The sequence below is a fragment of the Henningerozyma blattae genome, chromosome 3 (genome assembly GCF_000315915.1).
Source record: "Henningerozyma blattae CBS 6284 chromosome 3, complete genome".
Taxonomy (NCBI): Eukaryota; Fungi; Ascomycota; class Saccharomycetes; order Saccharomycetales; family Saccharomycetaceae; genus Henningerozyma; species Henningerozyma blattae.
This window is the reverse complement of record NC_020187.1, coordinates 1,147,336-1,172,270: the sequence shown is the minus strand read 5'-3', so window position 1 is coordinate 1,172,270 and position 24,935 is coordinate 1,147,336. Positions and strand designations below refer to the sequence as shown.

The 24,935-nt window shown below is 30.7% G+C and overlaps 12 protein-coding genes across 12 annotated transcripts; 4 read left to right on the top strand and 8 right to left on the bottom strand.

Moving 5' to 3' along the window:
* Nucleotides 1-390: 390 nt before the first annotated feature.
* Nucleotides 391-991, bottom strand: HNT1 (adenosine 5'-monophosphoramidase; the record flags this gene model as incomplete). The annotated part of the gene is made up of 2 exons (XM_004179750.1): nt 391-785; nt 931-991. The coding sequence occupies 2 exons, from the start codon at nt 989-991 to the stop codon at nt 391-393; spliced, it is 456 nt and encodes a 151-aa protein (XP_004179798.1).
* Nucleotides 992-2,243: 1,252 nt separating this feature from the next.
* Nucleotides 2,244-3,443, bottom strand: PCI8 (Pci8p; the record flags this gene model as incomplete). Its single annotated transcript, XM_004179749.1, has 1 exon — nt 2,244-3,443. The coding sequence occupies one exon, from the start codon at nt 3,441-3,443 to the stop codon at nt 2,244-2,246; it is 1,200 nt and encodes a 399-aa protein (XP_004179797.1).
* Nucleotides 3,444-3,716: 273 nt separating this feature from the next.
* On the top strand, nt 3,717-5,771 carry MRX1 (Mrx1p; the record flags this gene model as incomplete). Its single annotated transcript, XM_004179748.1, has 1 exon — nt 3,717-5,771. The coding sequence occupies one exon, from the start codon at nt 3,717-3,719 to the stop codon at nt 5,769-5,771; it is 2,055 nt and encodes a 684-aa protein (XP_004179796.1).
* A 136-nt stretch (nt 5,772-5,907) lies between these two features.
* MAM33 (Mam33p) lies at nt 5,908-6,654 on the bottom strand (the record flags this gene model as incomplete). Its single annotated transcript, XM_004179747.1, has 1 exon — nt 5,908-6,654. The coding sequence occupies one exon, from the start codon at nt 6,652-6,654 to the stop codon at nt 5,908-5,910; it is 747 nt and encodes a 248-aa protein (XP_004179795.1).
* Nucleotides 6,655-8,608: 1,954 nt separating this feature from the next.
* On the top strand, nt 8,609-12,172 carry PTP3 (tyrosine protein phosphatase PTP3; the record flags this gene model as incomplete). Its single annotated transcript, XM_004179746.1, has 1 exon — nt 8,609-12,172. One exon carries the CDS (start codon nt 8,609-8,611, stop codon nt 12,170-12,172), a length of 3,564 nt encoding a protein of 1,187 aa, XP_004179794.1.
* Nucleotides 12,173-12,603: 431 nt separating this feature from the next.
* TBLA0C04780 (40S ribosomal protein eS24) lies at nt 12,604-13,276 on the bottom strand (the record flags this gene model as incomplete). The annotated part of the gene is made up of 2 exons (XM_004179745.1): nt 12,604-13,008; nt 13,274-13,276. 2 exons carry the CDS (start codon nt 13,274-13,276, stop codon nt 12,604-12,606), a joined length of 408 nt encoding a protein of 135 aa, XP_004179793.1.
* An 842-nt stretch (nt 13,277-14,118) lies between these two features.
* On the bottom strand, nt 14,119-14,508 carry VTC1 (Vtc1p; the record flags this gene model as incomplete). Its single annotated transcript, XM_004179744.1, has 1 exon — nt 14,119-14,508. The coding sequence occupies one exon, from the start codon at nt 14,506-14,508 to the stop codon at nt 14,119-14,121; it is 390 nt and encodes a 129-aa protein (XP_004179792.1).
* Nucleotides 14,509-15,382: 874 nt separating this feature from the next.
* On the top strand, nt 15,383-15,763 carry TDA2 (Tda2p; the record flags this gene model as incomplete). The annotated part of the gene is made up of 1 exon (XM_004179743.1): nt 15,383-15,763. The coding sequence occupies one exon, from the start codon at nt 15,383-15,385 to the stop codon at nt 15,761-15,763; it is 381 nt and encodes a 126-aa protein (XP_004179791.1).
* Nucleotides 15,764-16,087: 324 nt separating this feature from the next.
* SEC6 (SNARE-binding exocyst subunit SEC6) lies at nt 16,088-18,511 on the bottom strand (the record flags this gene model as incomplete). Its single annotated transcript, XM_004179742.1, has 1 exon — nt 16,088-18,511. One exon carries the CDS (start codon nt 18,509-18,511, stop codon nt 16,088-16,090), a length of 2,424 nt encoding a protein of 807 aa, XP_004179790.1.
* Nucleotides 18,512-19,081: 570 nt separating this feature from the next.
* TBLA0C04740 (ribonucleoside-diphosphate reductase large subunit) lies at nt 19,082-21,751 on the bottom strand (the record flags this gene model as incomplete). Its single annotated transcript, XM_004179741.1, has 1 exon — nt 19,082-21,751. The coding sequence occupies one exon, from the start codon at nt 21,749-21,751 to the stop codon at nt 19,082-19,084; it is 2,670 nt and encodes an 889-aa protein (XP_004179789.1).
* Nucleotides 21,752-22,683: 932 nt separating this feature from the next.
* On the bottom strand, nt 22,684-23,160 carry FIS1 (Fis1p; the record flags this gene model as incomplete). Its single annotated transcript, XM_004179740.1, has 1 exon — nt 22,684-23,160. One exon carries the CDS (start codon nt 23,158-23,160, stop codon nt 22,684-22,686), a length of 477 nt encoding a protein of 158 aa, XP_004179788.1.
* A 1,012-nt stretch (nt 23,161-24,172) lies between these two features.
* On the top strand, nt 24,173-24,874 carry EFM4 (Efm4p; the record flags this gene model as incomplete). The annotated part of the gene is made up of 1 exon (XM_004179739.1): nt 24,173-24,874. The coding sequence occupies one exon, from the start codon at nt 24,173-24,175 to the stop codon at nt 24,872-24,874; it is 702 nt and encodes a 233-aa protein (XP_004179787.1).
* Nucleotides 24,875-24,935: the final 61 nt, after the last annotated feature.

Below are 24,935 nucleotides of genomic sequence, written 5' to 3'. Positions count from 1 at the left end.
AAAAATAAAGTTAATTCTGTGAAATAAAATAAATATTAAATTTACTTATAACGTAATAAAGAATTGTACGAAAAATTAATTCGATTAAATATTGTTTCAATAATTAATTTAACAATACAGTAATAAATTCTCTTACTTGTAAAGTATTTTATCCCTTTTCCCATTTTTTAGCTTTCGTTTCCAGAGGCAAATTTCAATTTTCAAATTTCTACCGGACAAACGAAATGTGACATTGACGAAAATTTTGAGCAAACAAGGAATTACTGACGCGCAAAGAAAAACCCGTAGAGCACATACGCCAGTAATTATCAGTCGGAACTAGACCTTAATAAGGATTATTATTACATACTCTAGCTACTTAAATAGATAGTTATATATGAATAGCATTATTTATTGTTCCAATTTAGCAACAATAGCCTTTTGGATTTTGGCTAATTCAGTAAAGTCACCTTCTTTAGCAGGCCAACCTTCAATTAAACCAGTCTTTTCATCTCTCTTTGGAATCAAATGAAAATGAACGTGATCAACAACTTGGTGAGCAATTCTACCATTATTTTGAACAATGTTATAACCAATACCATCTGGACCATCAATAGCAACGTCTAAAGCCTTTGCAATCTTCTTGGTAACAGGTAAAATGTCAGCCAAATATTCGTCTGGCAAATTATGCAGTTTGGCACCGTGGTATTTTGGAATGACCAAAGTATGTCCTTCAGCAGTTGGTTGAATGTCTAAAAAGGCATATGAATGTTTAGTTTCGAGGATTTTCATGGATGGAATGTCACCTAATCAAAAAGTTAAAGAAATAGACCAAGGTTAACAAAATACAGTATAATACGTGTCGTTAATTTGGCTCGACTGTTAGTAACTTGGATTCATTAATATTAACGTTAATTAATATATAGAGAAATCGAAATAATTATAACATACCCTTGATGATCTTACAGAAAATACAAGTGGCATCGTGAGCAGCAGCAGCAACAGCAGACATGTTTGTTATTATAATATTCAATGATGATGAGTGATTATGTATAAATATAGTTTATAATTGACAATCAGTTGCTACAGTTTTCAAAGGTAAACTACTGCCATTTTTCTACCCTTGTTCCATTGCACCAAATTTTCCAAAGGTTTTCTGTCTAAAGCTATCTGGCAATTCTTTCCATCTCCGTCCCGCCGGTGCACGGAGGTAACATATATTTCCAGTCATACTACTATCGAGATTTTGCTTACTACTCAAAATCTTATACGGTAGCAACAGCACAGAAAGTTAATTTGTCATTAAAGATACTAAACAGTTATAGTCACTGTCTTTAGTTAAACATATCTGTCTTTTTTTTCTCTATATTGGAGTCTCTTCACTGATAGATGTAAAGATAAAAAATTCAACAATACTTACAACATGAAAAGAATGATAATTCTCCTTTTAAAACCTTAGTTTATACAAGGCAAGTTTATAAGCACTTTCACCTCTTACCTCTCCACAGCTGTAGCACTTATATCTTGAAAGAAGCATAAGCATAACTACGCCCTTAAACCTCAAACATTTCGTCTTTTCAACAATAAATACTACCCTGTAGAGACTCCAACACCTCCATACTTAGTTATATACCTTTCATAACGTACAGTTGTCTGTATTTTTCAAAAAAAAAAAAAGGAATATTTCTTCAACTATCTTATGAAAAGCACACATTTGAATTATTTTTTTAATGGCATATTTAAATAGTAGTAAGCTGAGAGTGAGAACCTTAAATTTCTATGACGGAAGTTAACGTCGGAAAAAACCCTATAGTCCATAATACAGAGAGCCTGTGACAGATAACCGATTTAGATAACTAATGACAGAAATAATACATAAATACAAATTATAAGTACGAATAATTTAAACACATCTGAATTAATAGTTTATATTATAAAATAGCAAGGTTTTATTTTTATTTCTACATATTCTTGTAATATTATAGAACTGAACTTAGAGATAAGTCTGGTGTACTAATTAGCAGCATTTTGTGTAAAATCTTTATATAGTGCACAATTATATTATATTATTTTATTACATCTACACAATCTTTAAAATATTTAGGTTTTCTGTATTAGAAACTACTTTTTATCTATTCTAATGAATCAATAGAACAATAAATAAAAGAAATGAACAATTAATACCGAGCTGCAATCAATAATTTCCTTTGTTCTAATAAATATATAAAAAAGTTTCAAAAATTATTCGTCGTGGACAAATAAAACTAACGACTATGAACATTCCCGTTAAGATTCGGTGAACTTTGAAACACAATATTTTCAAACAAGTTATTTCGTTGTTGTAACTTTTGAGTGATGAGTCTTTCATTAATCTTTAACATCTCTATTGCTTCATCTAATACATCTCTTTCCTTGAATAAAACAATATCATCATTTTGTTCATCCACTTTGAAATTCAATCCTCCAATATCAATTAACTTTAATAATTGACTTCTAACAACATCATCTCGAATACCAAGAATATTGGACAGATATGATATTCGAACACAGCTCGAGATCTTTAAATAAAAGTAATAGATCTTGCTACACATTATAAAATCAACTTTACTCCACAACGATCCCAAAAGCATACTCTTTTCAAATATTGGCTTTATCTCATCATACCATCTAAGGAAAAAATTTTTGAATTGAGTATTTTTTAACATTTTTAAACACTCCTCCACAATGGGCATCTCTTGGAAAAAATCTTGTAAATCGATTAAGTGAGAAAACTTGTCCATTTCATCTAGTGGAATAGATATGATAACAGAAACTAATATGACTTTTTCAATTTCTTCTTTTGAATATATGGATTCAATGTTTTCTTGGATGTTACTAGAAGCATGATGTTTCCCAACATGGTTCAATATGATTTCTGGATTCTCCTTCCATAGTTGAAATACATTATAACATGTTTCAAAAAAATTTCCCTCCAAGATTTTGGAAATCGTAAGCATTAATTTGCATCGTTGATATGAGTGCAATTCGTCAATACTGATTGATTCAGTTTCTTTATTATTTTGATGGTAGCCTTCTAATCGATATGATAATTTCTCTAGTCCATGGAAATCTCTTTTCAACACCAAAAGTTTCCCAATCTCTTCCAAGTATTGGTAATATTGAATTATTTTAATCTCTAATGATTCTAAAATGACTAAGGCTTCTGAATATTCTCTTAACAATACTTTTTGAATAAAAATATCAGTAAACTCAGTAGAAGTTTCTTCTAAATTGGAGTTTGTGATATTGGGCCTAATAATGTCATGAAGAAAATCCCAATCAGGAACCTTGATCCCACCAACGGAATATAAGTATTCAAGGGCCTTTTGTGCTAGAGAATGTCTTTCCTCTGAAGTTCCAAAATCATGTTTCAATAAATAAACCGTTTTTTCGAACCATATTGGTTCTTCTAATTTATGTAACATTATTCACGCAAGCTTAATTACAACTAGAAATCAATAAATCATGTCATTCAGCCGTTTGTTTATATCAACTATACTATAAGTCCTTTAATTTAGTTCTTAAATTTTAAGGTAATATTGAAAAATATTACAAAATTACCGCGATGTGAAATAAATTATTTTATTTGAAACTTTATAATTTAAAAAAAAAATAAAAAAAAAAAAGCCAAAAAAAAATACGAATTTCTTTCTCCCTTATTAAATTAATAACTTAGATATAACGAAATATTTCAATAAATGAAAATATTCAGGGTTCGTCCTCTTTTAAGGTCATTCCATACCACACCAATACAAAGTTCTGAAGTTAAATTAAAACTTAATAAATTTCAAAAGACAAATGAAGTACTTTTGAAAACATCAAAAGATCAAGAAAAATATTTAAAGAAAAAACAAATCCAAAAGCATAAATTAGAAAAGACTGCATATACAAAACAACAAGCATTTCATGTATTGAAAAAAAATCATGGTGAAGCTATTAACAATCTATCAGATATGGGCCCAACAAGTAAATCTGATCTTCAATACATGTCACTTACAAGAGATAAACGATTGATATATACAATGTTGGGTACAAGTGGTGAACAATTAAGAGATGCAGTCTTGGTGACTCGTGATGTTAACAAGTTTTTGAAACGTAACCAAGTAGAAAAGGCAGTTTATTTAACACGTTTAGCTGGCAGTAGGGGATCTGCAGGTTTGAATTCTATTTTGAGTTATTATCTAAATAATCAATCACCAAATTCTGCAATTGATATGTATAATTGGAGTAGGAAATGGAATATACCAATTGATGACTATACATATACGATCTTATTTGATGGAATTTCCAAACAACTTCTTCCAGTTTCTAATAAAATTGGAGAAAAAATTTTAAGCATGGTAGATAATTTAATTAATGAAAAAAAATTAAATATTACTAGGTTTAATTCTGCATTGCATGCCCTATCGAATTGTACAGATTCAATTTATATGTTTCAATTATGGGAGAAAAATTTATCTGGAGTAAAACGAGATAAAATTAGTTATTCAACTTTATTAAAAGGTTGTATACAATTGAACGATGATGTAAAATTTTTTGAAATAGTCAACAGTATCATGGAAAATATACCTAAAAGTTGTGTTGATGAAAGAGTATTATTTCAATATTGTAAGACATTATTATCAAGAGACAATACTAAAGTTCAAAATACTGCATTTGTTTGTTTATTAAAATATTTTGAATTTGAAACTACTATATATGGGTTACCAGAAGTTTCTAAAGATGTTCAACTTTATGAATTGGATCATTGGTCAATTGAAAAAAAATTTCCTCTTACATCACATCCTGTAGGGTTATTATTGGATACTAGTGTAAGAATTGGTAGAGAGAAAAGAGGATTAGATGTATTTGAAAATTTGCAAAGATCAAATCCACAAATAATGGATATTGGTATTTATCATAAATACATGGAAATTTATATGAAATTATTTTCCACTGATTGTGTGAAAAAGACATTAGAAGTATATGAATTCTTAAAGACCAATGATTTCCCCTCATCTAAAAAATCATTAAACCTTGTTTATAAATCATTTAAAAGAGAAATGTTAAAAAAACCAGTAATGATCGATAAAGAAAGAGAGACGAAATTGATGGAACAATTATTAAAATTCATGAAAGATGAAGAAGGGTTTACAAATGAAGAAGGTGACAAAATAATACCCAGATCTGCATGGAATATGTTCAACTACGTGATAAGACAAGTTGAAAAGGGATATATCCTTACCGAGTGTTTATCTAATGTTGTTTGTGAATTTTCTAAGTCAATATTACATAATCAATTTGTAGCGGATCGTAAAAAACGTGATGAATTCGTTTATATTCAAACTCCTGAATTGATGGCTACAAGTCTTGTGATGAAGCTTCATAAGAGATTAACCAAACATCGGAAATATAATAGACATTTACCTAACGTTCGACATGAAAAGATTCAAATTGAATATCAATTAAACAAATATAAATGTCGGATATTAGATCATGTTAATATATTTAGTAATAAAAATAAAAGAAGACCAGATATTGAACGAATTGAAAAAAATTTAGAAAACAAGCGCAAAGAAATATTTAAAAGAAACTGGACCCACCCTTGTTTCTTACAAGTTGTGAGGAATAAGAATAAGAATAAGAATAAGAATAAAAATAAAAATAAGAATAAAAATAAAAATAAGAATAAAAATAAAAATAAGAATAAAAATAAAAATAAGAATAAAAATAAAAATAAGAATAAAAATAAAAATAAGAATAAAAATAGTTGATGATTGTATTTACAGAGATATATAGATAAATAATTAACTTGAAACTTAAAAGTATGTATATAGAAAGACACAAATAAAAATAAAAATAAAAATAAATTTAAAGGAAAATGACAACAATAATGTCTATTGGATTTGATCAATTAAAGAATTGTTCCATTTGCTTCAACCAAGAAATATATTCATTATTTTCTTTGAATTCGGAATAAGAACCAATAAAAGTAGCTAGTTCTTCATTAATACCTCTGTTTTCCAAATATATCTCCAAGGCGTCTTGTAGATCGGAATCCAAGTTGGAAAAAGGTGGGCCTTGATAAGTCAATTCACGTTTCAATTCCACTTCTGCCGATTCATTCAAAGCATCATCTATGGAATCAAAAGGTGTGACACTATCGATAAAGAATGAGCCTTCATCCAAATTCATCAACAATTCGAACGACACTGCAGAATCTAATTTATTTTTTAGAACCACCACTTTGACATTGGCAAAATTATCAGCCATGGAATCGAAATCATCATTCAATGGTTCTGAATTATTTTCGTTGGATTCCATGGCAGATGGAGATTCAGTATTTGGATTATTATTTTCCATCATCTGAGCATCGTATGGTAAATTGGCCACTTGAGCCACATCGAAGAAAATCTTGATGGTTTCGTTATCGTTATCAAACGATCTTTCAATTTGAGCCAAGTTTTTCTTTGGAGATTCAATCACTTTAAAGTTGAATTTATTCAAATAATCATTAAATGAATCATTCTCAATATTATTTTGTTCATCAGATAATTCAGTTTCCACTTTAATTTCAGAATTTAAAATTTGGCCGACTTTTTGAGAAGTATGGTTGAAATTAATAGCAGAATAGGAGAAACATCTTGATTGATTCATCAATTGAGGTTGAATGGATTTATACAATAAATTTCTTGACGTGGCAAATGAAGGTTTCAAGATGTTTTTCTTGAGTAAAGTTCTAACCAATGACGAACGAGCTGAAATTAATCTGGATGACTATTTTTTTTTTATTTTATTTTCCTTTCTTCAATGAATTCTTTATTTTCGATGGCTAATTAATATATGTATTTATTAGGTTACACTTTTATTATAGCAACGGTTCCCTTTTTCTAGAGAAAGTTTTCTTTAAAGCGACCCCGTGACCGTAAATTGCTTTTTCTAAAAAATAAAAAAAAAAAGAAATAAAAAGAAGAATAAAAGAGAAAAAAAGCAATTATAGCAAAAGCATAGGGTAAGCTAGGGTAAGCATACGGTAAGCATACGATAAGCATACGGTAAGCATACGGCTGTAGCAAAATCAAATCAAATCAAATCAATGAAGAGGAGAAAAAAGAAACAAACAAAATAAAAAAATATAAGAAAAAAGCCAACCACACGTCAAAATCCCTCTAAATTTCTACGGTCGGAGAAATTAATTGGATTTTCCTAAATCCGGAAAAGCAAGCGAGCTAGTTTGCTAGAGCCGTGCGTGTTTCCACAGCGGGCTAGCCGTTTCCTACGCTATCTTCTCTGTGTGGTGTGAGCGGAATGTGCTTTACGAAAGATTCTGGGTGCACGGCAGAGTATCTGAGGTCTTTATTGTTGGCTGGCCAGCCCGTATAGCAAGCCTGAATAGGCTACGCAGCTGTCTCCACCTGACGTCTCTACAGCCGGTTCTGTGCCTACATATAGTTTCTGAACAAAAGAGATATGGCCGCAGCAACCCCTTGGGGTACGGATGACGTGTGCCTCGTGCCTAGATGTTGGATTTCCATTTAGAATAGCCAGCCCAGAAATTGCCGAAGAATGGCTGTAGCCAGCTCCCAGCTGCAGGCCTATCTGAGTACTGCCCATTGTAGTCTCAGAAACCGTCTGAGAGGATGCCGAAACAAGAACCCCGGAAAGAGTAATGCAGTACGAGCTACTGCCTCATTAGGCAATTACTCGTGTAGTGCCTATCATGGTCGGCTCGAAGGGTGGCCTGGTACTGCCTGCTGCAAATTTCCTAGTTTGGAATTTGGCGGGGCAGGATAGCCCGTTAATACCCTGCGCAGCACTAAGACAGTTCGCAGGACCGAAACGGAAGGTGGGGAGTCTAGGCGTCCGGAATTGATTGCCATACGTATGTGCGGCATGTTCTGTGCCCACGACAGGGCGAGCGATCGTGGGCCAGATCTCGAGATGACGCGATGTGCCTGCGGCGTGCCTATTTAACAATTGCTGGATGTTGATTTATTTCCGATGTGGAGTCGACCAGGCCAATTCCTAAAAGGGAAATTTGCAATTTGGGTTTTCTGTTCTAATTTCTCGAATTCATATTTTCGTTCCAATACAGTTTAAATAGAAATTTTAAGAAAAAAAACTTTCTTCGCTTAATTTGACGTTTAGGTATCGGAGCTTAATAAGGAATAACTCAGATTAATCACTAAAACATATTAAATTCCAATTTTTTATTTTTGAGTTTAAATTTTTTTTTTTTTTTGGTCTGTTGTTAATATCGTGAGATGTTGTGATTTATAGTATATCTTGTCGTTATATTATATCATTGTTCATTGTTCATCATCACTCTTTTAACCATTTCTCTTTACTCTCTTTTTGACATCTCTAAATTTTTTTTCTCTCTTTTTAATACTCAACCGTGTCTTCATAATATATAATTCACTCGATTACGTTTGGTATCTCTTTACTAGTTGATTAATATCTCTTATTTTATTCAATAATTTTGTGGCAATTTAGGAAAAAAAAAGAAACAACTCAGTAAAAATAAAAGTAGATACAAAACTAAACCCCAAATACGTATGCAAATGCAATATCAGACTTAATCTCATCATAAATATACAAAGGAATTGTCATGACTATACAAGAAGCATCAAAAGATGTTTCAAACGTCGATCATTCTTTTGATACTACAAATGGTAATACAACCACTAATGAATTGATTTTCGACTCGACGGCCACTACACATACAACTTCCCCCATGCATACTATCAAACAGACCAATAATAATAACACCTCTAATAACACCTCTAATAATAATAATAATATTCGTACTAATACCACACCAAACATGTCTTCTTCATCGTCAATCTCTTCTTCGATTTCTTCAACCCCATTTCTAGTAAATCCGAAGCTAAATAACAACAACAATTCAAATTCTCATCATTATAGAAATTCAAGTGTCTCTTCAATCTCTCCACAATCAAGTTTAAGTAATAGCCCAATTTTTTTAAAATCAATCACCACAACAAATTTACCAACGATTTTTTCCCCACAAAAAAATAAATTTGTAAAACCTATTGGTGTAAATCTGATTACTGCTATTGAATTGGGTAAACTATTGTTAGACTTGGATGATTCCAACAATAATCTTTTAATTTTCGATGTTCGTTCGTTTAATGGGTTTTCTAAATCTTCTATTAAAAATTCCATTCATTTAACTTTACCTTCCACTCTATTAAAGAGAAGAACTTTCACTTTTAATAGATTATTAGAAAATTTATCTCCAATTGATCAACAAACTATAAAGGAAAAACATTCAACTTTTAAAACAAATTTGAAAATCATCTTGTATGATGATGAAAAAAATGAAAATTCAGATGATTTGATCTCTTCTATTTGTTATAACATGTCATTGAAGATTTTAGATCATTTTGTCTTGGATCAAACTACTCCATTACATGATTCTATTTCCATATCAGTCTTGTCTTCTGGGTTCCAACAATTTGAAGTTTTATTCCCACAATATATTGATTATTCAAATTCAAATATAAACCCGATGTTAAATTCAAATTCAAATTCAAATTCAAATTCAAATGTATTAGATAATGATTTGAAAATAGCAATGCCTGAATTTTCTAAACCAAACATTTTTCTATCAAAATCTACTCCAACTACAAATTCAAACCCAAATTCTTTTCTTAATAAAAATTTGTCACCTTTATCCTTGAATTCAGAATCTCCGATCTCATCATCTTCTCCAATATCTGCTCTATTGAAATTCCAATTACCTAATGATTCGATATCTCCCAAACCGTTATTTAAGTTTAAACAAAATGAAGAAATTATGAATTTAGAATCTTATCTAAGTGCCGTTAATATTAAAGAGGAAAGAGAAGAAAATCAAAAATTGGAATTTTTAAATAAATTAGATGAAGAATCTTCTTCCTCTATATTGGCAAACGATTTATCTCCAATAAAATCGATTAATTTATCATCATCAATTTCACAAAATTCCATATCAACTTTTTGTAATTCAAATTCAAATGATTATAAAACAAATTCTAATTTCCAATTCCCCAAGAAAAGAAAATCAATTATTGAAAAAGATAAATTAAAATTCCAAATTAGATATTTAGAAATGATCAAAAATTATCCAATTGATATGATTAATAAAATTATTCCAAGTTGGTTTCAAGATTTGATGAAATTAAATAAAATTCAATTCATTTTACAATATCAAAAATTAGATCAATTAGAAAGGAAAAGATTAAATAAATGCCTTTCAAATAGTACTTCAAATTTAACTTCTAAAAAATTATCCAATAGTTTTAAATTTCCAACTATAACCACAAATAATACTACTACTGTTACCACCACTACTACTACTAATAGCATGGCCATAACTAATAATATTCTACCAGAGTCAAATCCATTTTTTTCAAAAGATAATTCAAATCTTCAATTCCACAAGATTGGGAAAATCTTGGAAGAACCAATTTCAAACATTAATACCTCTCAATCAACCATGAACACAACTCAATCAAACTTGAATTACTCTCAATCAAACTTGAGCTACTCTCAATCGAACTTGAACAACTCTCAACCAACTTTAACAAATTCACCTTCTTATGATAGAAGAGCATTATCTCATTCTGATTTTATGAATTTAACCAAATCAAGGAAAAAATACACTTCATTAGATTTAGATGATGATGATGAAGATGATTTTCTTTTGGAAAAAAGTTATAATAATAATATGAGTGATAGCTCCAATAAAATCATTATATCTTCAGGTGTAGAATTAGGTAATAAGAATCGTTATAAAGATATTTTCCCCTTTGAACATTCGAGAGTTGTATTGAAAAAAAAATCCTTTTCTTTACCAATTCCAATATCAACAGATTCATTTTTACAAAATAATTCCAAGACAAATTCAATTTCTATAGATTTAAATGAAAACTATATTAATGCAAGTTATTTGAATTTACCACAATTGGTTTTTGAAAATAATACCAATATGACAAGCGATACTACTACTACTACTACTAATATTAATAATAATAATACACCAATAAGTTCAAGTTCCAATTCTTCTACTTGTTCTACAATTACCACACCTATTAGTGGAATAAATTACTCATCTATTGAACCAACTTCAACAAATTTCAATACAACTGCAAACAATAGTAATCTTAATAATAATGGAACTAGTAATAATAATAGTAAAACTACTATTAAAAATGACAAATTTTATAAAACTTCAAGAAAATTGCGTTACATTGCTACTCAGGCTCCATTATTATCTACAGTTCATGATTTTTATACATGTATCTTAAATAATAATGTTCCAATTATTATTTGTTTAACAGATCAATATGAAAATTCTGTTGAAAAATGTTTTGATTATTGGTCTGAAGGCAATTATAATGGTATTCATGTCAAATTATTAGATGAACTTTCCATTGGTTGTAATAATAACTTTATTAAATTAAATAATCAATACACTGAAAATCATCAAAATTGTTTAATTGTAAGAATTATTGAATTGACTTATACTATTAATAATAAAGAATGTACTTTTAAAACTTTACAATTACAAATTAAAGATTGGCCAGATTTTGGTACATTGGTAGATCCTACAAAGATTGTTCAAGCTATTAATTTAAAAGATAAAGTCATTGATAAATTATTTGGTAATAATTTTTTTGCAGAAGATTATATACCGACAATTGTTGTACATTGTTCAGCAGGTTGTGGTAGAACTGGTACTTGGTGTACAGTTGATTCAGCCTTATCAAATCTTCAAACTTTTGAAAAATTAAATCAAGAATTTAAAAACAATATGGAGAATAATGCTTATGATGATAGAGAAATTACTATAACGAATAATAATATTGGGAAAGAGAATAAAAAAATATTTGATCCTATATCATGGACAATTAATATCTTTAGAAAACAAAGAATCTCTATGGTTCAAAATATTAATCAATATTTGTTTATTTATGATTGTTTGATATATTACTTTACATTAAAATTACATGAAAATTGTTCATTTAATGATAAAAGAGAAATTACACCATTGACACAAAATTATTTAAATTCAATGACCAAATTTTTAGATGAATTAGATGAATTAGAATTCATTGATAATTTTGTTAAAGCAAAGACTACAGAAACTTTACCCACATTTATTTAACAAACAAAAACAAATTAATTTGTATTTTTAATTTTTTTTTTATAAATCATTAATCACAGATCACATATTTTCAAAAACTAATGCATTATCTTGAAATTAATATTATTTTACATTCCTTTTTTAAACATTTACCTTTTTTAATCTTCTTTTAAATACTTCCTTCATATATTATATATTTATATTTAGTTTTTCTTCCCTATTTTTCTTTAATAACAATTTTGCATTCAAAAACTTAAACTTTACTTAAAAATAGTTACTACAGAATGAATTCTAATTTTAAAATTTTTTGTTGTACATAATAATATCATAAAATATAGTATGTATGTATAGTGTTATATTAATAAAGAATTATTAATTAGATATGATAGATAGTTAGATAAGTAGTTAAGAAGATTAAAAAAAATAACATTTATTACCAAATGATATTAATCTTAATCAGCGTTACGACGAGCAACCTTCTTAGCCAATCTCTTACCGGTACCGAAGACTTTCTTATCTCTGTTCTTCTTTTGTTTTCTTTGTTGTCTAGAAGCCTTTTCAACTTTTTCAGCTAAACCGTATCTAACTAATCTGTAAGCTGGTTCGAATTTCTTGGCATCAGCGACAGAGTTGTAAACTAAACCAAAACCAGTGGATCTGGAACCACCGAATTGAGTCTTGAAACCAAAGACAGAAACAGCATCCTTTTCAGCCTTGTAAACTTCAGCCAATCTTTCTCTTAATTCATCCTTGGAGACATTAGCTCTGTTTGGATGTAAAACGTCAATGACGAATTGCTTTCTAGCCAACAATGGGTTGGTAATGACCTTTCTGGTACGAATAGTAATAGCGTCAGACTGGAAATAAATAAAACATATGCATGAATAACGAGATTATTCGATGATATTAAGTATTGTTAGTAAAACGGTTCAAAAATAATAGATGAATGCTGTTGGTGATGATGATTGAAAATCGATAAATGGTCTTTATTCCTTGCTTTTTTTTGCTCATGTAAATTCCTTCATCTTATTTTTCATGGATACCTAATTACACAACTACTCTATTTTACTCGATCTTTTATCTTGTTTAATCCATCCTCGTTGACTTATAATTTGTACATACCATCTGTGTTTATCCTCTGTACTGTGTTTTTAAATTATATTGTATGTTATATTCGATGTGCTGATTTTTCACCTAATATTTTGAAATACATCAATATTACAATACAATTAGCCAGTAACCCGTTAATGGTATGTTACGCCGTCCATGATTACCTAGGAGGGTCTCGCAGTGGTGAAAGATTTTAGACAGAGAAATTGGCTCTGGAGGAGGACGAGGAAGAGGAGGAGAGATTGTTTGTTGAAAGAGTCGGTCTAGTGAAGAGCAGAGAGACGCGACCAGGAGAGACAATTTTGCTAGTTTTGTTTTGTGTTTCTCCGGCCGAGGATGAAAAAGTTGAAAAATAAAATGCACGGATGTCGCGAACGGAATAGCAGGGAAGAAAAAAAACGTTTTGTGGAGAGGGAATGTGACAGCAAATCTGCAATGACAGCAAATCTGCAATGACAGCAAATCGTGCTTATCAAGGGAGTTCCAGCGGCAATCGTTATCCGTGAGTTAATGACACAACAGCAAATGTGGAAAAATAATAGCTAAATGAATAAATGAATAAATGAATAAATGAATAAATGAATAAATGAATAAATGAATAAATGAATAAATGAATAAATGAATAAATGAATAAATGAATAAATGAATAAATAAGTAAATAAATAAACAATCAGTAATGAATGTTATTATTCTTTTTATTGTTTGCTTGTCATCGTATATATGAAATGCCCTGCAAACGACATTAGTATGGGATATATAGTTGTTGGCGTATTACATATGTATATAGGCTAGGCTTGGCTAATTAATTTATTATACATGGAAACATAGACCCTAGCATCGTTACGTGAGTCGTAGGCCTAAACACCCACAGTAGTCTCGCCGTACTTGAATCTTAGGATGAAATTGACTACAACAGCCACCAGTAAGAAGAAACACAACAGAGTAGGACCTAGTCTGTCATCGTATGGTCCCGAACCTCTTCTACGAATAGCAGCCGCTCTCCAATGGTATGTAACCAAGGCATACACCATGGTTCCCATGGCAATAACTGTGAATAGGGCAGCGCTTATACGACCGATTTTGTCACCGAAATTCAGAAGCCCTACCCCAAGACCTCCTAACATCACTGTGAAGTTTAACCATGACAAGAACGTACGTTCGTTAGCAAAAAACACTTTGGGCTCGACTCTGGTTGGCAAGGCAATCTTCTTGCCGGGAGTTCTTTGTAATAGTGGGGAGGTAGACATGTGAGGTAGAGTTTTGTAACTATGAATGAATGACAAAAAAAAACAGTGGTGTTATAATATCAATGTAATAGATCCTATAATAAGTACTCCAAATGAGTAGTATACTGATGATCAAGTGATTCTATAATGAATCTAAAGGTTCTGAAGTTATGATGTATATCTATCTAGCACCCCAGTTATATAATACATTCCAAACAGCCTTTGCCCAAAAGAACCTCTATACGCTGCACGTGCCTCTAATTTGCAGTGCATTTTTCTCAGTGTCACCTGCCGACTTTTTCATCACCCAATCGGGAATTTCGCCCGAGGTTTCGGAAAAATTAGAAAAATAGAAAATATTGAAAATGAAAATTAGAAAATTGAAAAAAAATCGAAAAAATTGAAAAATGGTCAAAAAAGGAAAAACTGGCTATCTAAATTCTCGTCCGGTAATTTCACCTTCCACAATCAACCAGCTAAAATATCACGAAATGCACGGCGTTATTTTTTTGTTTTATTTTTCAATCTTTAGGCAACCAAGGCCCGACTGAGCTGGTAAACAGCTACACCCCTTTTCATAACATGATGATGATGATATGGGAATAACACTACGTATTGGTAAACCCCAGCCAGATGATAAAGGTTATGAATAATAAGAACAATAACAAATCAGAATAGAATATTTGTTCTGGTTGGCTGTTGTCTATCACAACCATCTAAGATATCACTATTTTTTCTAAACAGGGTCTGGGTATTAACAGATTTACGGTTGAAATAAATATAAAAACAACATTATTAATTCTTATTTCAACAAAAAGAATAAAATTAAATTAATTATTAATTAAGTACAGACAAAAAATAATCAAACAAACTCACACACACATACACTTTTGTAATGAATGTCCAATTAAAAGACTCCAGAGTCGATAATTCTCCAATCTCAGAAAAAAGACTAGTAGATCTGTTCGAAACTCAATTCAGTCATCTGATTGATCAGGATACATACCCTGGCGACATTAAAGATCTTTTAACAAATAAAATTCTGCAACACTTGAATAAACATTCCTCCCGTTTTAAATATATTGTAACTATTACAACAATTCATTCATTCGGAAAACCATCCGATAAGCATAGTAATAATATACACGATTTAGAAATAGAAAATTCAATTGGAACCTCATGGAATTCCAAAAAAGATGGGTTATTCAATTATCAAATTAATGATTCTAATGAAAATATGGCTTATTTGATCACATTGCTATGGATTGCTAAATAATTGTAACTTCTTGTTTTGTATATTGTTTTTTTTTTTTTTCTTTTTGTCGATTTCCATTAGATTTTTCTATCCTTTTATACAATGCATCCTTTCCACATAGCAAGACTAATAATAATAATAATAATACTCATAAAAAATAATACTCATAAAAAATAACAACAACAACATTCATCTTCTTTTTTTACTAATAATACCATCATTTAATACTCGAATTTCTTTCTTTGTTTATAAATAGATATATGTATTTTTAAATTCTTTTAAATAAACAAACAAATAAGTATATATATATATATTAAAAAAAAATTAATATCCTTCACCTCAGTATCATTTCTTCTCTTTCTTTGCTAATACTAGTCTACTAATAAACGTAGGTTGTAACTCTCCACTTTCAACATGTGCTAATCGTTGTGAGTTATTATTCAATTGTGAGGCATTCCCCAAGATTTGCTTTGTACGAGAATTATCTACATCTTTACGGCATGATAAAATAGCCTCTAATAAAATTATAGGACAATCCCAATAGATTTGTAACGTCTTTTCCCACGTATTAGCAATTTCATCCACAGGCCCACATGATAAATCCATAAAGAATTCCATCAATTTAAATTTCTCATCAATAATTATCGTTTTATCTTCACCTTCAGGTACAAATTGAATAAATAATTTGTAAAAGATTTCAAAATCTCTCTTGACAGATTCTAAGAATTTGTTCCCCTTATTTTTAAACGAATGGTTATACCCTAGAGCTCCAATGAATTTCAGTATAGTCTCTTCAACAACTGTCTCTAACAATGTAGAAAATACAAATGAATTCATTTGTAATTTAATCTCATTCAAATATTCATATAACGTATCTGCTATTTGTTGAGCTTCATTCCCTGTATACCAACTCTTACTAAACACTTCCTTATATGGTTTTTTAAGATCATCAAATATAATAGATATAATCCCCACAGACCCACATCTAGCAACCTCTGCAAACCCGTCTAATGTAGCTTCTATATGATTAGTAATTTGCTTTTCATAAACTTTACTAACAATTTTACCATATTTAGATGAAATGGCCACTGCATAATCTGCTGATCTCATTTGATCGTTAGCGATTGCTGTCAAATATTCCACTAAACCTGCAGGAACTTCATCTTGAGATGTAATTTCTTCTGGATTCAAATCATATTTTTGATTAAATTGAATCAATTTCTTAACTTCTTCACTAATTTTCTCTATCCATAATTGTTGACGATCTTTTAATAACCCACAAAATTTATCAACAACACCAACAAGAATTTTGGCTTGACCAGATCCACCAGCAACTTCCACTTGTTGTGAAAACATTTGAAAGCATGTCTTTGTACCATCTAAATAAAATAACCCTTCAGAATCTTGATGTGGAGGGGTAGATCTTTCCATAAATACATCAAATTCGGCTCTTACTAAGTTAGTAATCCATTCTTGCATTTTAGTTAAAATTAATTTCAAATAATCACTAAATAATTGTTCCTTTTGTTTATCACCAATAATACTCTTGACTTCCTTTTTTTTAAATCCAAAATCAGTAACCATGGTCTGTTGGTAAGATTTATCATATTCTAAAATATCTAAAATGATAATAGTTTCAGGTTCAGATTCTACAAGATCATTAATCAATTGATTCATTTGTTCATAATACAATCCATAATATTTTTCAAATAATTTCCAATACGATGGTCCATATTTTGTCAAATATTCTTTAACAACAAGTAATTCATTAAATACCCAATCTAAATTTTCTAAAACTTCAAATTTTCGATCTCCTGAATATTCTTTTCTAACTTCTTTAAATATATCTGCAATTGATGATGCAATTTTTTCAAAAAAGAACAATTTATAATTACGTACGTTGGTTCTTGTAGTAATTGTACCACTAAGGATTTCCTTATAAATACCATTATTAGTTGGATATTCAATATTATCATCAAAATTCAATTGGGGATTAGATTTTTTAATTTTACTACTTGGTAATTTTTTCATTGAAGATTTATTAACTTCGATTTCTTTCTTTTTAATGATATTACGGATGGCCATGATTTTTAAATCTTCTCTTTCTTCCAGATCAATAATTTTAAAAAGTTTAATGACCAATGAAATTTGTTCAGCTCTCACTAACTCAATTGCATCATATATCAATCGTTCTAATAAACCATCAAACTTTGAAACTAAGATATCCAATTTTGTAAAAATTTTACCCACTGTACGTTGAACATCATCAGTAGAAATAGCTGCCATAGCTATCATTTGATCTTGAAAATCTCGTGATTTAGTTAATAGATAATGAATTTGAAGAAGGTAAGGACATCCAGTTTCAGCACTATCACTTTCAGATTCAATAGTCAACATCTGATCAATTTCCCCTAATAATTCATCGAATTTGATGATCTTTGAATAAATTGTCGATGTTAGATCTATAGTTTCATATATTTTTGTTGCTTTTAAAATAATGTCATATCTTTCAATTGAGGATTTATGTTCATTACTCAGCTTATTAACATCATCTAATCTTTCACGGATTGATTTCACAGACTCTTGTGATGCATTTAATTTCTCAACACTTTCTTTGACATAACCGTAATATTTATCGGATTCCTTATTTAATTGATAATCTAGAGTAGATTTCTTCTTTGTTAGTTGATCTTTTATATCTTTTATTCTATCCAACGAAATATCGTCTTTAATTAGATTCGCAACCTCTTTTAATGCATCCGACGACATATTCTTCTATAATTTAGGCCAAATAATAAGTATGTATTTTAAATTTGCCTCAAATCGTTTCTATAATAAAATGAAATCTACCTAGCACACAACTTATAATTGTGGGGAGATGATTTCTTTGTAAAAGTTGGATCAATGTTTTTTGTCAAGGGTTTTTTTTACATTCATATATTTACTTGCCGAATGTTTAATCTGAGCTATTTAAGGAATCATATGAAAAATTATATCATGGAGTAATAAACACACATCCATGCATTAACCTGTTGCATAATTCAAATTAAAGCTGAAAAATAAAAGCAAAATGACGATTCTTTAATTTGACCATCTTACCCTCAAGACCTTATCCTTAATTGAAGAATGATATAGTTTCCCCTTATTTATTACGCATTAAAGAAAAAAAGAATTAAATCACAAATAATATTTTAATGTCATTAAGTACAAAATAAAGATGATATAAAAAAATATATAACAAAAACCCGAATATAAACCAAAAGAAAAGAAATAGATAGAATAAAGAAAAAAAATACTAGAAAACCTTGAATATATTCAAGTTAATCTGTATTGAAAAGATTAACCAGAACACATTTCACAAGCTTCTGGATTATCAATAGCACAAGCAATAACTTTAGAGTTGTAAATATCGAAATCTGGTTCACCAGCCTTTGGCTTTTGGGTGACTTCAGTATTTTTCTTTGGAACTTCCATATTTGAGACAGATTCAACTGGAGTTATTGGTTGGGATTCAGAAATAGATAAAGAACTGACACCTTCAGATACAGAACTTTGTAATGATACAGGAGGAGAATTTTCTCTTTGAACTTCAGACTTGGCTGAAATAGAACTGGTAACAGTTTCAACAGCGCTAGATGAAACATCTGTTAAGTTTAATGGACGATGCTTATAAACTGGTCTATCTAATTTAGACAAGTCAGCTACCTTATTACCAGCTTGATCAGCAATCTTCTTATCAATTGTAAATTGAATAGCGGCTGATGCTGCTTGAGTTCTTAAGTAATACATACCTGTCTTCAAACCTTTCTTCCAACCGTAAAAATGCATACTTGTTAATTTACCCATAGTTGGAGCTTGAATATGAATATTCAAAGAATGAGATTGATCAATGAAAGCAGAACGGTCAGCTGCCATATCAATAATTTTCTTTTGAGAAATTTCCCAAACAGTCTTGTATAATTCTTTCAATTCTTGTGGAATATTTGGTAATTTTTGAATAGAACCATTGTCAGTAATTAAATGTTGTTTCATAGCATCATCCCAAATACCTAAATCAACTAAATCACGTAATAAGTATGGGTTAACAATTTGGAATTCACCAGATAAGGTACGACGAGAATACATATTAGAAGTGAATGGTTCGAAACATTCATTATAACCTAAAATTTGAGAAGTGGAAGCAGTTGGCATTGGAGCAAGTAATAAAGAGTTTCTAACACCATGCTTCTTGATATTGGCTTTCAAAGAATCCCAATCCCATAAATCAGTTGGGGTAACATCCCACATATCATATTGTAAAATACCTTGAGAAACTGGAGAACCTTCGTAAGTAGAATATGGACCTTCAACAGCAGCAATTTCACAGGAAGCTTCTAAGGCGGCATGATACATAGTTTCGAAAATATGAGCATTTAAATCTCTAGCTTCGTCTGATTCAAATGGTAAACGTAAAATTTGGAAAGTATCGGCTAAACCTTGAACACCTAAAGCAACTGGTCTGTGTCTCATATTAGAGTTTTTAGCTTCTGGAACTGGATAGTAGTTACGATCAATAACCTTATTCAAATTACGAGTGATAACTTTAGTAATTTCATGTAATTTTTCAAAATCATAAATGAAAGAGTTGCCATCATCAGTTTTCTTAATAAAGGCTGGCAAGGCAACAGAAGCTAAGTTACAAACAGCAGTTTCATCTGGGGCAGAATATTCAATAATTTCACAACATAAATTGGAAGATTTAATAGTACCCAAGTTCTTTTGGTTAGATTTTTTGTTGGCAGCATCCTTATAACAGATAAATGGAGTACCAGTTTCAGTTTGTGCTTCTAAGATAGAGTACCATAATTTTTGAGCCTTGATAGTTCTTCTACCTTTACCTTCTTCAACATAACGATTATATAGAGCTTCAAATTCATCACCGTAAACGTCAGATAAACCTGGAGCTTCAGATGGAGAGAATAAAGTCCAATCACCGTTTTCCTTGACACGTTTCATGAATAGATCTGGAATCCATAAAGCTGGGAATAAATCTCTAGCTCTGATCTCTTCTTTACCGTGATTCTTTCTAATATCAATGAAATCAAAAATATCATCGTGCCATGGTTCTAAGAATAAAGCAATAGCACCTGGTCTCTTGTTACCACCTTGGTCGACGTAACGAGCAGTGTTATTGAAAACACGAATCATGGGAATCAAACCATTAGAGGTACCATTAGTACCAGCAATATAAGAACCAGTAGCACGAATGTCATGAATATGAACACCTAACCCACCAGCAGATTTAGAAATCATAGCACATTCCTTTAGTGTGTCAAAAATACCTTCTAAAGAATCTTCTTTCATAGCAACTAAGAAACAAGATGACATTTGTGGACGTGGAGTACCAGCGTTAAATAATGTAGGAGAAGCATGTGTGAAATATCTTTGAGACATTAAATTATAAGTCTCTAGAGCAGCTTCGATATCTTCACCGTGAATACCTAAGGCAACTCTCATAATCATATGTTGTGGTCTTTCAGCGACTTTACCGTACATTTTCAATAAATAAGAACGTTCTAAAGTTTTGAAACCGAAATAGTTGAATTGGAAATCTCTGTCATAAACAATAGCAGAATTGATTTCATCTTTATGTTTCTGAACAGTTTCGTATAATTCCTCAGAGACTAAAGGAGCCCATTTATTATTTTCTGGATTGACATAATTACGCAATTCTTCAACAACAGTAGAAAATAATTTAGTAGTTTGTTTATGTAAGTTAGAAATGGCCAATCTAGCGGCTAAAGTAGCATAATCCGGATGGATAGTAGTCATGTAAGCGGCAGTTTCAGCAGCCAAGTTATCCAATTCGATAGTAGTGACACCTTCATAAACACCAGAGATAATTCTTTGAGTGACTTTGACTGGATCAATATGGTTAGAATCCAGCCCGTAACATAATCTAGAAACACGGGCTGTGATTTTGTCAAATCTTACTGGTTCTTTACGACCGTCTCTTTTGCAGACATACATTGTATGATTGGATATATATATAGATGTATAGGCTAGTCAGCTTCTTTGGTGTTTTAGGTAATATTAGAAAAAAGCTTATGTTCCAAAATGAAAGAGACAGAACATAAAGTCATATCATCCAAATATTTAACTCTTTATATATCTTATGTCGAAGAGTCTCCTTACTCCTCAAGAACTTATCATTGAAAATCTTGTTGACGCGTTTCACACCAATATCCCATTAATCAGCACCAGACGCGTAAACATAACACCCGTACTTTTTCCCGTCGCTCCCGGATCAGGCCAAGTAATAGGTATTGCCGTGAAAAGAAATGAGGTGCAGGTTCTATAGTAGACAGTCTAAATTAATGTAGAAGAGATAGTTTATTACTCGGGAGTGAGCCTGAAACGCGTAAACAATACGACGGTGACGCGTCGCATTCTTCACGAATATACCAAGAATGTGTAAACAAACGGGTATCAATGAATCTCATCATATATCTTAAAACGACAATTAATTAGGTATATCTATTCAAATGGTTACTAATACCGTGATTGTAACTGTAACGAAGGTATTTTAGTTTTTGTGGTATTGACAAATGGAGACTACGTGTATTGGACTTAGTAATATTGCCAGATCACAGGCAGTTTCCATGTTACCTGTTTCTTAGCTAATTACGTATTTTTATTCGCGTAGAGAGTTAGAAAAAAAAGCTAATTGTTATAATGCTAGCAGATCTACTGAGTTTATTTAGAATATTGTGCTCATTTATTGATTTATTTATTTACAAAAAATATATATATCTCATTTTTATTGGGTTAGTTGTTGTTTATTTCCCAAAACGGTGTTGCTATTGGTAAGCTTTTGGATAATAGTCATTGCTAGTAGCCCTTCTAGTAAGAGTGGCCTGCCTATCTTATCCTAGCGAGGGACTGTGTATATCTCAAAACTATTACTTACGTCTTCTTCTGGAAATGTATGCAGCTAATGCAGCAAGACCAACGGCTGCAGTTGCCCCAATAGCAAGTCCTCCACGCCAAGCTTCTTCTTTGATTTTTTCTTCGATAGCATTCTTCAAGGAAATGACCTGTCTATTAGTGGGTTCATGAGAGTATAATGCTTCAATATAACGATGAGCTTCAGAATATTCTCCAGCACGACAACATCCCAAGGCCAGATAATATAGACACTCTCTTCTTCTGTTAGGAGAGTCTTTGTATATAGATGCCAATATAGTTATGCCTAGTCTTTGATCTTCTTTATCATTAGATTTCACTAACCCCCAGCCATAATTGAATCTCGTTTGAGAAGATGCACTGTCACCACCTTCCACTTCTACTTGATGCTTTAATATGGCAATTTGAGCTGGGTCTAATGGATCATATACCTCTGACAATGAAGGTAAATAGTCAATCTTCTTTTCAGACATCGTAAACTGTTGAATGTTTTGAATATAATCAAAAATACTTGTACAAAATTTTAGTTATGTATAATGTTGTCGGAAAATTTTGTTTTCTTAAAGTCGTTTACCCCTTAATATAGCACTCAAGTAACTATATCTTATAAAAGATGAGCATTAGATTTCTTTGTTATTCCCTTTTCTGAGTGAAGCTCAGCATAGAACTAGGTAGGCCGAGAACCTTCACTTTCTAGAAATTTACAAAAAAACTAAAAACGAATAGATGACAGCTTTAATGCGGAATGATTACTTTTTAAAGTAATTAATTATATATCGACTTAACTGGAATAAATATATGTGCGTGTGCCAATGTATCTTGAATTTTCTAGAAAGTTTTCCCCCTGTGCATTAGAATATCTATTTACTGTAAATATTCTGAAGTGAATATCATACCTTTTTATAGCCTTGCTGGAACGATAACATTTCTCCAATCGTAGTTTGGCTAATTAATCTAAAACATAATTGAGCACAAATTATCAAATGTGGGGTCTATAGAGAATTAAGCGCTGACAATTTTGACAAGAGTTAGAGACTACCGAAATATATAATGCAACTGCAGTTACTCTGGGTCAAAATTTCGATACTCCTAAAATTCAAACGGCTACGTAAATAACGCACTAATATCATCTGATATTCTTTTAGTATATATGTAGTTCTTAATTTGAATAATTTGTTAATAGGATTTTATAGGAACTCACAACAAGATAGAAAAACTATATCAAGTTCTTTCCGAAAATTTCCGACCCGACATAGTCCGAACAAAAAAAATATTTTTTAGCTCATCACCAAAATTTCAAAAATAGTAGTATAGTGTCTAAAAATAATAATAAAAATAATATTTCAAAATTGTAAAACTTGTTTAGCCCACTAATATAATTATAGTAACGATTCATTATTCATCCAGAGAGATCATATATTACTCTCTGTAGATTAACTTATAGATATAACCTCCTAAAACCAAATATAGAAGTTAGAATTACCGATGGAAGATACTAAAAACTTAAATATTTCAAAATTAGGCACTAAGCAGTATTGGGATGAATTTTACTCATTAGAGAGAAATAATTTTAGTAAGAATTCAAATGACACAGGCGAGTGTTGGTTTAATGACAATGATGCAGAAGAAAGAATGATTGAATTTTTAGAGGATAACTTAGGGATGTATTTAATATCGAAAAAATCATCAATGCTAGATTTGGGTACTGGTAATGGTCATTTATTATTTGAATTAATAGAAAACGGATTTGATGAAGGTAAATTATTAGGCATTGACTACTCTGAGGAAAGTGTTAAATTCGCAAAAGAAATCTCTAACTCCAAAGAATATTCGAAGGAATTAATTGATTTCAAACAAGCTGATATTTTCCAAGAGAATTGGCTTCCAGACAAATTTGATATAGTTTTAGACAAAGGTACCCTTGATGCAATTGCCTTGAGTGGTATTAAAGTCGGCCCAAATAAAGATCAAAATGTAGTAAATATTTATAACAAAGTCATTGAAAAATTATTACCAAAGGATGGTGTATTTTTAATCACGTCATGTAATTTTACAGAAGATGAATTAATTGAGATCATTGAAAAGAACTCTACTTTAAAATGTTGGGAAACTGTGCCATATCCTGTTTTTGAATTTGGAGGTGTTAAGGGGACTACAATTTGTACTGTTGCATTCGTTAAGCAATAGTTGAATGCATTACCCTTTAATGAGATATAAAAAAATAAATTATGTAAGCTATGATGGCACC